General features: G+C 44.0%; 1 protein-coding gene across 2 annotated transcripts in view; it reads right to left on the bottom strand.

Moving 5' to 3' along the window:
* GPR157 (G protein-coupled receptor 157) overlaps window positions 1-15,237 on the bottom strand; it is a 61,050-nt gene that overhangs the window by 33,636 nt on the left and 12,177 nt on the right. The window contains exons 1-2 of one of the 2 annotated variants that reach the window (XM_040325935.1): window positions 14,214-14,422; window positions 3,863-4,263 (exon numbers count right to left, since the gene is read on the bottom strand). In XM_040325935.1, the coding sequence (XP_040181869.1) occupies window positions 3,863-4,245 (383 nt within the window). In that variant the 5' untranslated portion in view covers window positions 4,246-4,263; window positions 14,214-14,422. Of the gene's footprint in view, window positions 1-3,862; window positions 4,264-14,213; window positions 14,423-15,237 lie in introns of those variants that run through there. The other variant, XM_040325936.1, reaches the window with a different exon arrangement.

Here is a 15,237-nt window from a genome sequence, read left to right as displayed (position 1 = left end):
GTCTTCTGCGGGACTGGGCGTTCCTATCCGATTGACATGCTTCCGACCGTCGCATACTACACGTCACAAGTTGCCGAAAGAAGCCGAACTCTGGTGCGTAGGCGGCGTATAGAGCCTCACCGACGTTCGGCTTCTTTCGGCAACTCGTGACACGCTGTATGCGCCGGTCGGAAGCCTGTCAATCAGGTAGGAACGCCCAGTCCCGAAGAAGACATACCCGGAAGCGGCGGTGAAAATAAGGTATGTACGAAAAAAAAAAAAAAAAAAAGCCGATTGTCATTAGGACAACTCGGCTGAATGTAATGTTAAAAATGTATTTTTGGGTGAACCCCCGCTTTAAGTATGCAACTTGCTTCCATGCGCAGTGCAGGTAAACATGTTACTTATTTTGTTACCATTATAAACCAAACCAGTTTGTTTGCAATATACTTGTTTTATTACAGCAGATATATAAATTCTTGTTTGAATGAGACCTGTGACACACTTCGACAGATCATACTGGTTTCAGAACAGCAGTTGTATAAAGAAAAAGGGGAAGAACTAAAATTAGACTGTTATTATGGTTAACAGTAAAAAGTTGATCTGTGCAGAGGATCCCAGCATAGCAGATTATGCAAAGATCCAAAACCAAAAATGCAATATATTGCAGCTCACGAGTCCTTAGGCCCCATACACACGATAGAATCCATCCGCAGATAAATCCCAGCAAATGGGTTTCTGCGGATAGATCCTATGGTGTGTACACGCCAGCGGATCTGTTTCCGCGGATATATCTCCCCTGGGATGGATTCCAGCAGATCGGATATTTGCTGACATGCACAACAAATCCATCTGCTGGAATCCATTCCAACGGATGGATCCGCTCGTCTGTACAGACTTACCGGATCCATCCGTCCAAAGGGATTCCCCGCACGCGTCGTAATGATTTGACGCATGCGTGGAATTCCTTATATGACAGCGTCGCGCCCGTCGCCGCGTCATAATAGCGGCGACGGCGCGACACGTCATCGCCAGAGGATTTCAGCGCGGATTTCAATGCGATGGTGTGTACACGCCATCGCATAGAAATCTTCTGAAATCCTCGAGAGGATTTATCCGCGGATACGGTCCGCTGGACCGTATCTGCGGATAAATCCTCTCGTGTGTATGGGGCCTTAGATATGGCGGCTGCATTAGTCTTCTATTTTCACCAGGTGATATTGCCAGCAACACATTTTCTGTACTAGGGTGGCCACACTATTCCTCCATAAATATAGTGGGTAAGTGTTGCCGACGTCTTTTTGCATAAGGCGGGCGGCAAGTGGTTAATTAGATGTCACTGTGTGACGTTTAATGTAAAAAAGGTATTCAAGCCTGAAATTCCTACTGTAGGGGGTGCCTAAAATTTGGCTTGCAGACTTCTGGGAATACGAGTGAGTCAATCACACAAGCAGCCATCTACAGCCCTCTCTCCTCTACATAAAGTACATGGATCAAAGGGATTTTTCTCAGCAATAGAAGGCAGGGACCCGACATCACACACAGCATAGTTAAAGCGCAGAGTTCAGCAGTGGTGGCCTTTTGTTGGTCCATTAGGGGTGCTGCCCCCCCTGTTCTATGTGCCCGACACCTTATCTCCATGCAGGGCACCGGACGCACAGATTTCAATTAGTTTTTTTTTGTTTTTTGGAAGCAAGCGATTAGAGCAAATATTCGCTAAGGTCTTCCTGCTTCTCCTCCCGGTGAATCAGGAAGCAGCTCATGAGTCCCGGGTTGGCCGGGAGTCTTAGGACGGATCTCAGGACCCGCCTCCTGTTCAGCCAAGAGGAGAAGCAACGCCCCAGCAGTCTCTTCTCCCTACCCCAGATGGAGCAGAGCATCGCCACCTCCTCGCACCTCTCCCACAATAAGGTATAGCCATCGATCACAAGGGGGGGGGGGGTTATGTAATGCCAGTGGATCACCCGGTTTTGATCAATCCACTATTTACAGCACCAGGGTGGCCTTGAATAAGCCATTTCTATGCATCGCTCAAATGCCAAGCCTTGATTTACCAATTATAAAAGTTGCCTCCTGATTGGCCATGGTGCTGGGAAGTGCTAAAAGCTGACCACCAGAGAGGACACTCAGGGCTGGATCCCAGGAGCGGTGAATATCACAATGCATATATTGGGTTCTTGGTCAATAACTTACCGAGAAGTGAAGAAAGGTTATGGTCGTCCCTAATTTTGCTATATTAATTGCTTGGTTTGGGAGCCTTTTCTATTGCCATCAACGAAAACCAAGGTTTAACTTTAATATGAAAAATGGTTCCCAGAGTGGACTTAGCACTTTAGCCTAGCAGCAAAAGGGTAGCTGGTTCGAATCCCAACCATGACACTACCTGCCTGGAGTTTGCATGTTCTCCCTGTGTGCAGGGCCGTCTTTAATATTGATTGGACCCTGGGCAAAAATTTTCTTGGGGCCCCAAACTTTCGCTCTCCACCTGCTCTGAGACATACAATAAATAGCATCTAGACATAAAATCAGATAACTGCATCAGAACAGGCAGCGATTGCGAGTGGCTGCAAGAGGTTACAGCATATCATTACCGCTTACTGACTGGTTGCTAGAGGTTTCAGCACATTTTATGTCTCACTGATTAGTTGCTAGAGGTTACAGCACATGATTTCTGCTTGTTGATTGGTTGCTAGAGATTACTGTACAGTAATACTGTTCACTGATTGGTTGCTAGAGGTTACAGCACATAATCTCCTCACTGCCTACACACCATGGACTGGGGAGGTGAGCGGACCCATTAATAGACAGAAAACTCCTAGGGATCCAGCAGCATTCAGTATAGGTGATGGCAAGGGTGGACTGACAACTCATGGGGCCCCCGGGCAATAGAAGATTATGGGGCCCCTGGGCTTACAGATGGCCACCACGCCAGGAGGCAGTGCAGAGGCTGGGCAGCTAAAATCTCAGGATTTTCACATCAAAAGCATGTGGCTTTAAGACATAGCAGGGACAGATGTAAAAAAAAAAAAACACAGATTTTTACATACTGTCCCTGGTTTTATTGAGCCTGGCAACCCTGATGGGGCCCCCTAGTGGCATGGGGCCCTCGGGCAGTGCCCGAAAGTCCCAATGGTCAGTCCGCCCCTGGGTGATGGTGGATATGACCTTTAGGGGGGCATGATATACATATGAATGCCGCCTTTATTTACATATCAATTCCACCAGATGCCACTATTTACATATGAATGCTGTCGCTGTTTACATATAAATGCTGGCTATTTAGATGTAAACACAGGGTCTGCAGGTGAGTCATCCCTATACAACAATAGGGCAGAGTCGGGCAACATTAGTAACAGAACTTCCCACTGAGCTTTCGGGACACAGCACAGAACAAAAACTTCAAGGGACAAGAAATTTCAAACCAAAATAGTTGGCAAGTATGAGGCAGCTTCTTTGGGCCTCAAAACAATGACAGGGCCCAGGGCAGCTTCCCCTTTTGCCCTGCCTGTGTGGGTTTCCTCCAGATACTCCGGTTTCCTCCCACACTCCAAAGACATGCTGGTAGGTTAATTGGATCCTGTCAAAATAGGCCCTAGTATGTTTATGTATGAATGTGTGTTAGGGACCTTAGATTGTAAGCTCCTTGAGGGCAGGAACTGATATGTGCAATACATGTGTAAAGCGCTGCGTAAAATTGATGGTGCTATATAAATACTTGAAATAAATAAATAAATGACAATAATCTGTCTACCACAAGTCATTATATTAACACTAGGTAAGTGTTTATATAAGGTAAATAGCATTTGCAGAATGAGAAGACAACAATGGCAGCATCAGTGGTTCTCCCCCCTTTAAAGGCAGACATATTATGGCTTCTACTAACCTGAATAGATGGAACCAGTAGATCATATGCTCAGCAAGGCTCTGTTGAGAGTGCACAATAGTGATGTATAAGTAGAGGGCAACCGCCATAGTCCAGAAGAAAGAGCTGGTGTTGGAGAAAGTAGACAGGGCACCCTGGGCCACGCAGTCCCATGTTGAGTCCTGAAAGTCACGCAGGACTCCATAGAAGTAGGAGGCAGCTGATAACAGGTCAGCAACTGACAGGAACAGAAGCAGTTGACGTGGACGACTCCGGAGCTCTGGCCAGCGGATGTGGGTAAAGATGATGAGAGCAGAACCCAAGAAGGACAGGGCACAAGACAGCAGAACAATCACTTGCTCGGACAAGTAAAGGTTTTCTCGTGGGATCCCCAGCCAATCCATAGAAACGTATTACAAACCCTAGAAAGGGACACAAAAGTATTAATCATACAGGCATCAGCCTTGGCGGCAAAATACATGGTTTTCTACTCCTACAAATATGGTACTTGCTCGTTTCTATTGATAATTAAAGGCCTCATGCTCACGGGTATATAAATTTATGCTCCAAATATTCAGATTATTTTGTGCTCACACGTGCTGCCACACCCTTAACCACTCAAGACCCAGACCTTAATGCAGGTAAAGGCCCTTGCCAGTTTTTGCGATTCGGCACTGCGTCGCTTTAACTGACAATTGCGCGGTTGTGCATCGTGGCTACCAAACAAAATTGGCATCCTTTGTTTCCCCACAAATAGAGCTTTCTTTTGGTGGTATTTGATCACCTCTGCGGTTTTTATTTTTTGCGCTATAAACAAAAACAGAGCGACAATTTTGAAAAAAAAAATGCAATATTTTTTTCATTTTTGCTATAATAAATATCCCCCAGAAATATATAAGAAAAAGTTTTTTTCTCAGTTTAGGCCGATAAGTATTCTTCTACCTATTTTTCGTTAAAAAAATCCCAATAAGCGTTTATTGATTGGTTTGCGCACAATCTATAGCGTTTACAAAATAGGGTATAGTTTTATTGCATTTTTATTAATATTTTTTTTTTTACTACCAATGGCGGTGATCAGCGATTTTTTTCATGACCGTGACATTATGGCAGACACTTCGGACAATTTTGACACATTTTTGGGACCATTGCCATTTTCACAGCAAAAAGTGCTATAAAAATGCACGGTTTACTGTGAAAATGACAATTGCAGTTTGGTAGTTAACCACTAGGGGGCGCTAAAGGGGTTAAGTGTGACCTCATATGTGTTTCTAACTGTAGGGGGCGGGGCTGGACGTGTGACGTCATTGATCGTGTTTCCCTATCAATGACACTGCCACTGTGAAGAACGGGGAAGGTGTGTTTACACACACCTCTCCCCGCTCTTCAGCTCCGGAGGACCGATCGCGGGACACCGACGGCGATCGAGTCGGCGGGTCCCACGGGCTCGGTCACGGAGCTTCGGACCGGGTCGCGTGCGCACGAGTCACGACACCATGGCTGGGCTTAAAGGACAACGTATAGGTACGTGGATGTGCCCAGCCGTGTCATTCTGCCGACGTATATCGGCGTGAAGGGGTCCTTAAGTGGTTAATACACTACCTCCTAACCACTTCAATACTTTGCCCAGGCCAATTTTTTTAATGACAAATGTGCGTTCATGCAACATCGTACCCATATTACATTTTTATCACTTATTTCACACAAATAGAGCTTTCCTTTGGTGGTATTTAATCAATAAAGACTGAAAACTGAGGGGAAAAACAAACAGGTTTTTCTTAATTTCTGTTATAAAATGTTGCTAAATATATATATATATATATATATATATATATATATATATATATATATATATATATATATATATATATATATATATATATATATATATATATTCACAATTCTTTTTAGCACACTGTGACCAGAGCAGTACAGTGTTACCATATTAACATTGTACTACTCTGGGAAACTGATAAGGTTTTATTTCATTTGTTTTAACACATGATTTTACTGTTAAAAGCAACCATTTTTACTAAATGTTGCTGCCATCAATTTCAAAATGACCTTATTTTTTTCCTAAAATTGTACATTTTCTCAGTTTAAACATTTGAGGCGTTCTATTTTCATGCAAATAAAAAATGGGTTTATGAATTTTGCAAATCATTGCATTATTTTTATGCAGATTTTACACAGTGTCCCAAATTTGAAATTGGGGTTAGTTTATTCTAGGCATAGGAATACATTTACATGTACATGCCTAAATTATGTTTGTAAGCTCCTATCCACACACAGCTTTGGTTAATTTCTTATGCTCCTAAAAACAGATCTAAATGCCCAATGTTCACGACCACCTAGGCCAACATAGAACTGTTTTTAAGGCATAAACAAATATACATGCTGCATGCCTGTAAAAGCAGTGTCTTTTATGCAAATTGTTCGGGATGCAAAGAAAAAGCCACGAATAACTTCAGGTGAAATACAGGACTCTCTGAAAACATGTGGTGTGGCCGTTTCAAGATGTACAATAAGGAGGCACTTATGATGGGCTGCATGGTCGAGTTTTCAGAATAAAGCCATTTCTACGCAAATGCCACAAAGTATTCCGCTTACAATACGCCAAACAGCACAGAGACAAGCCTCAAATCTTCTGGCACAAAGTCATTTGGAGTGATGAGACCAAAATTTAGCTTTTTGGCCACAACCATAAACACTTCATTTGGAGAGGAGTCAACAAGGCCTGAGATGAAAGGTACACCATTCCTACTGTGAAACACGGAGGTGTTTTGCTGATGTTTATGGGATGTGTGAGCTACAAAAGGCACAGAAAATTTGGTCAAAATTTATGGCAAGATGGATGCAGTATATTATCAAAAAATACTGGAGGAACATTTGCACTCATCAGCCAGGAAGCTGAGCATGGGATGTACTTGGACATTCCAACATGGCAATGATTCAAAACACAAGGCCAAGTTGACCGGTAATTGGCTACAGCAGAATAAAGTGAAGGTTCTGGAGCGGCCATCTCAGTCTCCTGACCTCAATATCATTGAGCCACTGAAAACTGCAGTTCATGCAATACAGCCCAAGAATTTACAGGAACTGGAGGCTTTTTGCCAGGAGGAATGGACAGCTTTACCATCTGAGAAGATAAAGAGCCTCATCCACAAATACCACAAAAGACTTCACGTTGTCATTGATGTTAAAGGGGGAAATAAAGGGGGTAATACACGGTATTAAGAACAGGGGTATTAAGAACAGGGGTATGTAAACTTTTGATCAAGGTAATTTCTGTAGTTTTTTGTGATTACGCTGGGCTGTGAGTAAAGCCGTGCAAGTTCAGCTGAACAATTTCACTCCCGCTTGTCAGTCCCCATTTCGGCCGCGATTACAGAGACATCTGTGTGGTTTCTGCACAGATGTCAATGTTAATTGTGGGCTGAAATCGCAAAAAGTAGCACAAAAAAGGACTTTTTGAAATCAGTGTAGCACCGGTATCGCACCGATTAGGACGGTGCCATTGCCAGCAAATGTCCCAGATTGACATGCGATTTGACATGTCAAATCGCACCAGTGTGAACCAGGGCTTAAAAAGAATAAACAGTTGATTAATAATAAATGGCTTCAGCCAAACACTAACTATGAGTTAAAAGTTTTTGTGTTATTCATATTCTCTGAAAAATGGCCAAAATGTTATACTGTGTACAAATAGCCAGGAAAGCATAAATTCTGCCAGAGTATGTAAACTCATGAGCACAACTGTATGTCCTTTATATTAGTGATGACATGTGTGGTTAGTCAAGGAAACCTTTGCAACCTCTAGAAGAACTCTGGTTGAGAAAGGCTGATCTACAGTTAGCCTGGGTTCACGTTAGATTGCGGTGTGTGAAACCCACTATCTTTGTGTGTTTCCTGTACCACATTCAAATCGCACTGCCTCTGCAATCTGCAATGGGTGTCAGTGCAATCTTATCAACATCCCAAATACAAGCTGCAAAAGCAGTGCGTTTGCCTGCACCAAATTGAATGGTACAAAATGATCATATGGTAATATGGTTTCAGCGCAGTTCAAAATTGGTGCATTCCTAAAAATTATTTTTATTATTACTTTAGGGGTGGGTTATTTTTTGCTTGGGGGGGGATTAATGGATGATGTTATATGTGTATGCCTACTGTATCTGGATTTTTCGAATGTATTTTGAATGTAGAATGCTTTCATTTGTATACGATGTTGAAAACAATAATATAAAAATACTGAGTTAAAAAAAAAAAATATGATTTTGGTGCGACGCGGTGCGTTTTGAGTCCATTCAAAATGCATGTGAATTGCACAGGAATGCAGTGTGGTTCCTGTGCGATTCATATAGAGTGAACTGGGGCTTAAAGTAGGTATTTTAGCTCATCACGTGAAATGCAGGGCCTGACCAATGACCAATCATTACACGGGGGAACCTGAATTTTATTTTAATTTTTTTTAAATCCTCACATTAAAAATTTATAGCAGGAGTTTGGAATTCACACACTGTGCCCAGCATAGAAACCATTACAGACAGTACAAGGGTACCAATGGCGGAGTATACTCTAGGCACAGGGTCGATAAGGGGATGAGAGACACAGGGCACGGGGATGAGAGACACAGGGCACAGGGATGACATGATGTCTGGATTTGTCAAGTATAATATAAAAGATCCATTCTTTATGCATAAATCAGTAAAACGTTTTCAACATTTAGAGAGTGCCTAAGGAGAAGTATCTACAGAAGAAGCCATTTCCAGTAAACTGGTCCTCCTGCAATCTCTAGTAGCGTGTGATCTCATGTGCTGAGCCAGCAGAAAGGACAAAAGGAAGGAGCAGGCTGTAGGAGATAAGTGGTTAATATCCTGAGTAGGGAATAATACACAAGATGGGGCGTCCAGCACACTAAGCGCATCACCTTTTTTTGTTATTCGCCAATTCCTCCATGGTAATCCCAGGAGCAAAAACAGACTCCTTACTGGCTGACAGATGACACACCGGACACAGAATGGAAGCTTTGTGTGCGTCTGGGCCATTTCTACACCGCTGATTATTACAGGCATTTATATAGTGCTGACAACTCACTCAGCATTTACATACTGCACATTCATATCGGTTCCTACCCTTAGGAGCTTACACTCTAAGGTCCCTTTCCCACATGCATACATACACATGGCCAGGGCCAGTTTTGATAAGAACCAAATTTACCTACTATATACAGAAAATAAGTTGTGAATAAATGTTAACAGGTGATAAAAGTCCATCCAATAAAGTGACATCCAACGTGACTGACAATATATATCAGTGCACTGCAAGAAAAGTGACGTGCAGAAAGATGGCTTCCACCTCTGGGCCTACTGCCGTTGGTACTTTGATACCGACGGAACAGACCTTGCACCAGAGTCTACCCCATCTGACTATCCAAGAGCTAGCACAACTGATGATTTTATGCTATGGAAGCTTTTATTCCTTCTTGGGGATCCTGTTTTCATTGTGCTCTCATTGGGTGGTGAAAGTCCATAAAGATGCTGTTGCTGTGTCCATTCAAGGCCCTGGCTGGTAATAGAGCCGAAAGCGCTTATGATCTCCCATAAGAAGAGATCATAGGGAGTCGGTAAGCGGCAGTATGACCCGAGGTGGAAGCCATCTTTCTGCACATTACTTTTCTTGCAGTGCACCGATATGTGTTTGTGGGAGGAGTCTCGGAGGGCTACTTAAGCCTCCTCCCCTGTTGGGTCTGGGTTGCTGTCACTTTCTGGGTTCCCACCCACTCGTTTCCCCCAGATTTCATGCATACTCATAGTATTTTTCTTATTCTTACATTCAGGGTATGCCCTCTTTTCAGGCATACCGACCAGCTAGGCCAAGGCACACCTCAGGCCTTGGTTGATTAGGATTATCGCATTTCTTACTTGAAGACTCTGATTTCAAATATATCGTCACGTTGGATGTCACTTTATTGGATGGACATTATCACCTGTTAACATTTATTCAAAACTGTTTCCAAGCGCAACTTATTTTCTGAATATTGTTTGTTACCATTTCACAGGTAGTTGCTGCTCTTTTTCGCTCGTTAAAGAATTTATGACAGCGCAGTAATATTTCCCTTTTACCTACTAGTAAGTCTTTAGAGCGCTGCAAGCTCTATGCAAATTGTGTCCTAGACAGGATTCGAACCAAGCACCTCAGTGCTGCACGGTAGACGTGCTAATTACTAAGCCAGTGTGCTTAGTCATGTACAAAGACTTTATGTTTACAAGATCTGATGTTTAATATGCTGCATGCCAGGAATCCCAGTATCACTGTATCAGAATTCAATATGCTCCACATTCTTCCACAGCAAAAAATAAATAAAAAAACAATTGTTGGATAATATTGTAGGAAATATAGGCGCACATTAATGACTTCCTTCTGAAAATGCTGGTGATCTGGCTGCTTTAGAGCTTTCTGAGTCACAGACCTAGAGCAAGCATGTAGCAAGTGAAGTCAGGCATACTTGTTGCAGGACAGACACAAACGATTTAACTCAAACGCAAATTCATATAGAGACGCAACAATATTAATGTTTTTATAGTAACATTTCTAATGATTTTCAATGCTATAATTCACACTGTGCATTTACCTGTGTTCAGGTGTATTAGTTCAGCTGCGTTTATATGATAAGGGCTCATTAACATGGGTGGTTTTTGGCTGCAAGGGGGGTACAGTGTACAGCTCACTGGGGTAGATTCAGGTAGCTGCGCTTTATGTTACGGCGGCGCAGCGTATTGTATTTACGCTACGCTGACGCAACTTACAGGAGCAAGTGCAGTATTCACAAAGCACTTGCTCCGTAAGTTGAGGCGGCGTAGTGTAAATGGGGCCGGCGTAAGCCCAAGTAATTCAAATGTGGAAGGGTGGGGCGTGTTTTATGCAAATGTGTTATGACCTGACGTGATTGACGTGTTTTACGAACGGCGCATGCGCCGTCCGTGTACATATCCCAGTGTGCATTGCTCTCAAGTACGCCGCAACGACGCTGAAAACGACGGTAGCGCCACCTAGCGGCCAGCGTGAGAATGCACCCTAAGATAAGACGGCGTAAGAGACTTATGCCAGTCGTATCTTAGGCTAATGTCGGCGTATCTTGCTTTCTGAATACAGAAAGAAGATACGCCGGCGCAGATTTGAATTTACGCCGCGTATTTATAGATACGCCGGCGTAAATTCTTTCTGAATCTACCCCACTGTTAGCAACTGTGTAAATCAATGACAGGCTGAAATACATGGCTGGGTGCTGTTCTGATCAGTACTTATGTATAGGGCCTTGTGCAAATGGTGGAAATACAGAAAACCTGTTTTTGGGGCATATTCACCTGAACACACACCACTGTGCAAGTACCTTTTGGAATAGTGTCCAGGTTTCAGAAATTTCAGCTAGTTATTGATTTAAAACAAACTGATCGCAGCAAACTACCCCTGTTCCTCCCTTGCAGCCAAACAAAAGCCCAGTTTTACACATACAAGTACATGAGCCCTAAACAGAATTGAACTTTTGCACATTGCATGTAAATGCGCAAAAGTTCATTCAAGGGTTGGTTCACACTCGCCACTGCAATACAGCGCAGCGGCCGGTGTGCAGTGTGATCTCACTTTTTATTAAACTTTATTGAGATGTCACATAGGCATCTAAAAAAATTGAATTGCCAGCTGGGTGGTGCAAGGCAGTGGATTGCCTTGCATTGCACTGAAAAAAAGTACTGCATCACATGCAGTAACACAGTGGTGTGAGTCAGGCACATAGGAGACCAGGCATTTTACCTTGTCCATGGGGTTGGCCTGCACTGAAATACCTAACCAACGCAGTCCCACCACATCTGGTGTGAACAAGCCCTAAGCCTCGGTTCACGCTATAAACCGCACCACATTCCTGATCAATGCACATTGCCTTTCAGTGTTGTGCGATTTGAGCCCATTCATTTTGAATGGGCTCAAATCGCACCAAATCGCAAAGTCACTCCACTCCACACCAGGGAGAAAGCCTTGCATTACGGTGTGGAGTTACAGACAGAAGAACAGGAAGTGAGGATTTCTCAGAAGAAATAAAGACATTTAAAAGCAAAATGGAAGGATGAGGTAAGTGAAGGAGAACTGCACTAAGGTGAAGAAAGCCATTTAGGAAAAAAAATAAAAAAATAAAAAAAATTGTACCTTTACAACCCCTTTAATAGTTACAAAAAGTGTGTAACAATATAGAATATACACACTTTTGTAACTTTTAGGCTGGGTTCACACTGTGTGAGAACCACAGCGATTCCTGTGCGGGTTTCCACGCCACATCAGAATCGCAGGCAGTTCACACTGTGCTCTGTGAACCTCACTCTGCGAACCGCTGTCCGTGTCAATATAGAGTTAATGACACCCCAAATCAGTTTGCAGAAAGCAGCGCTAACTTGCATGCAATCCGATTCCAGTGCGGACAAAAAAAAAAAAAAAAAAAGAAGAAGAAGAGGTCCTGCACCATTTTGCTGCAAATTCGATGCGACTTCAGCCATACAAACTGTATGGCTGAATTTGCACCGCATGTGACATGCACAGGAATGCGGTGCAACTCACATGCAATATTTGCAATCGCATCAGAATGACATTAGGCTGTTTTTTTCTTTTTATTTATTTTATTGCCATACATACCGTATTTTCACCGCCGCTTCCGAGTATGTAATCTGCGGGACTGGGCGTTCCTAATTGATTGACATCCTTCCGACCGGCGCATACAGCGCATCACGAGTTGCCGAACGAAGCCGGACTGCGAGTCAGCTCTATACGGCGCCTGAGCACCGACGTTCGGCTTCTTTCAGCAACTCGTGACGCGCTGTATGCGCCGGTCGGAAGGATGTCAATCAATTAGGAACGCCCAGTTCTGCAGATTACATACCCGGAAGCGGCGGTGAAAATACGGTATGTATGGCAATAAAATAAATAAAAAGAAAAAAACAGCCTAATGTCATTCTGACAACTCGGCTGAATGTAATGTTAAAAAAAAAAATTTGTGGTGAACCCCCGCTTTAACTTACATTTATTCCTCAATATTGGACAGCATCGCATCGTTTTTTTTTAACCTCTTCTTGGACAGGATTGTCCTAAATCTTTGGCTACTAACTATTGCTCAACTTCAGGTTCATACAGCTGCATCTGATACTCGTTGGTCCACCCGGCTTCTTAGCACTTAGCCCTACTCTGTATTTTATCTTAATTAGCTCTACTTTCGTAAGTTGTGAAGCGTCGGAATTTTATTTGGAACTTGGCGCAGGCGCCACAATGTAAAAAAAGCGTTGCATTTTAGAACTCCCGGAATCAAGTGTAGGAGTCGCTGTCAGGACCTAAACAGTTGCTAAATTACTAACAAGAGCAAAAAAAAGTGGTGCAGCGGATTTATCGCATTCCCCCCAATGTGTTTCTTCTGGATAATTTGTAGATTCGATCAGATTGGGCGATCCTGTGAGCAGATTGTTAGGTGTGTGATCACCTTAAAGGGGTGGTTCACCCTAAAAACAACTTTTTTTTATTACACTGCCCCCCCACATTACAATACGATTAAGGCTATTAATTTTTTTTTTATGCTGTACATACCTTTGTACAGCATATTCACCCGTGGCATCCGGCTTGCGAGTCCCGCGGGAGTGGGCGTTCCTAACATGTCTGTGATTGACGTTTGACCAAAAACGAGCTCCCCCCCCCGTCGCGTAAGCCGCGTCACGATTGGCGAAAGGAGCCGAACGGCGATGCGCATGCGCAGTATATCGCTGACTCGCCGTTCGGCTCCTTTCGCCAACCGTGACGCGGCTTACGCGACGGGGGGGGGGAGCTCGTTTTTGGTCAAACGTCAATCACAGACATGTTAGGAACGCCCACTCCCGCGGGACTCGCAAGCCGGATGCCACGGGTGAATATGCTGTACAAAGGTATGTACAGCATAAAAAAAAATAATTAATAGCCTTAATCGTATTGTAATGTGGGGGGGGCAGTGTGATAAAAAAAAGTCGTTTTTAGGGTGAACCACCCCTTTAAGAAGATCATCACAATATATCCAACCCCCAACTTCTTCTACATTGTTATATATTTACAGAAGAAGGAGTGTTTATAAACATAAGAAGGGAACATATAAGAAGAATCTAAACTTAAAACAAAATAATATTTCTAGAGGTAAACAAACAAAAAAGTGACAACATCAACAACTGGAGCTCTTATAAGATACATAAAGCGATTCCTCCATGGGGGGGGGGGGGGGTTGTGTAGAGACAAGCAGTGATTGATACATTGTATAATACGGAGGGAGGGATTGATACATTGTATAATACAGAGGCAGGGAGTAGAGGGAACTGACCTGGTCGGCTCTCCCTCCAGCTCGGTGTCGGCGGTGTCTCCTCTCAGTCCTGTAGGGGGAGGAGCTCTCAGTCGGGACATCCGGAAGTGGAAGGAGAGATCTTCTATCTAGATGGGAGAAATCTTCACCCGGACCGAGAGACGGGAGAGCCGCACACTGCCCTCCACGTAGCGCCCCACTGCGCCCTCTACTGAGCGCTCTGTGTACACACCCTGCCTGGGATGGCTCTAATGTCAGGGGGGCTGATATAAGATTTCCTTCATTTTCATAAAAAAAAAGTAAACTCAGTGATTGAAACGCCCTATAAATGTTTTAGGGTCCAAAAGTGGTGTGCACTGAGCACTGAGCACAAGTGAATACTCATGCATTGATATGCACGCTGCATTAGGTTGTGCATTCTGGAAGGAAATGCATGTAAACGATAAGTTGTGCTTGCAGTGCCATTCATTGTTAAAGAGGAGCTACAGGCTCCTAGAGGAAAAATAAATAAAAGTCAGCAGCTACAAATTCTGCAGCTGCTGACAGGGGCGGACTGATCATCCGGGCACTGCCCGAGGGCCCCATGCCACTAGGTGGCCCCATCAGGGTTGCCAGCCTCAGTAAAAGCAGGGACAGTATGTAAAAATCTGTGTTTTTTAAAAAATCCCAAGATTATAGCTGCCCCGCCTCTCCAGTACCTTTTTCAGTGTGTGTGTATATACTGTCAGGCCCGTCGCTACAGGACAGGTAAAACAAACAATTGCTTGGGACCCCGAGCTGGCCTGGGGCCCCCAACTTCCCCTTCCCAGGATGTAGCGTGGCCGAGCTCCTCTTCCTTTCACCTGGAGTCCTGTCAGGCCGGACTGACAGCTCACTGAGTGCTCACTTCCTTTCAGTCAGGGAAGACAGGAAACTGAATCTCCTGTACCGCACGGTACCCGGCCCAGCCCGGGCACTATCTGATGGGGGACTGGGGAAGAGGCAGGGGGAAGAGGAACTCGGCCACGCTACAGCGGCAGCCTACAGGGAAGAAGGGGAGGTAAGA

The sequence above is a fragment of the Rana temporaria genome, chromosome 10, assembly GCF_905171775.1.
Source record: "Rana temporaria chromosome 10, aRanTem1.1, whole genome shotgun sequence".
NCBI classification, from domain to species: domain Eukaryota; kingdom Metazoa; phylum Chordata; class Amphibia; order Anura; family Ranidae; genus Rana; species Rana temporaria.
The sequence above is the reverse complement of the archived record's forward strand: the minus strand, read 5'-3'. Positions and strand labels throughout refer to the sequence as shown.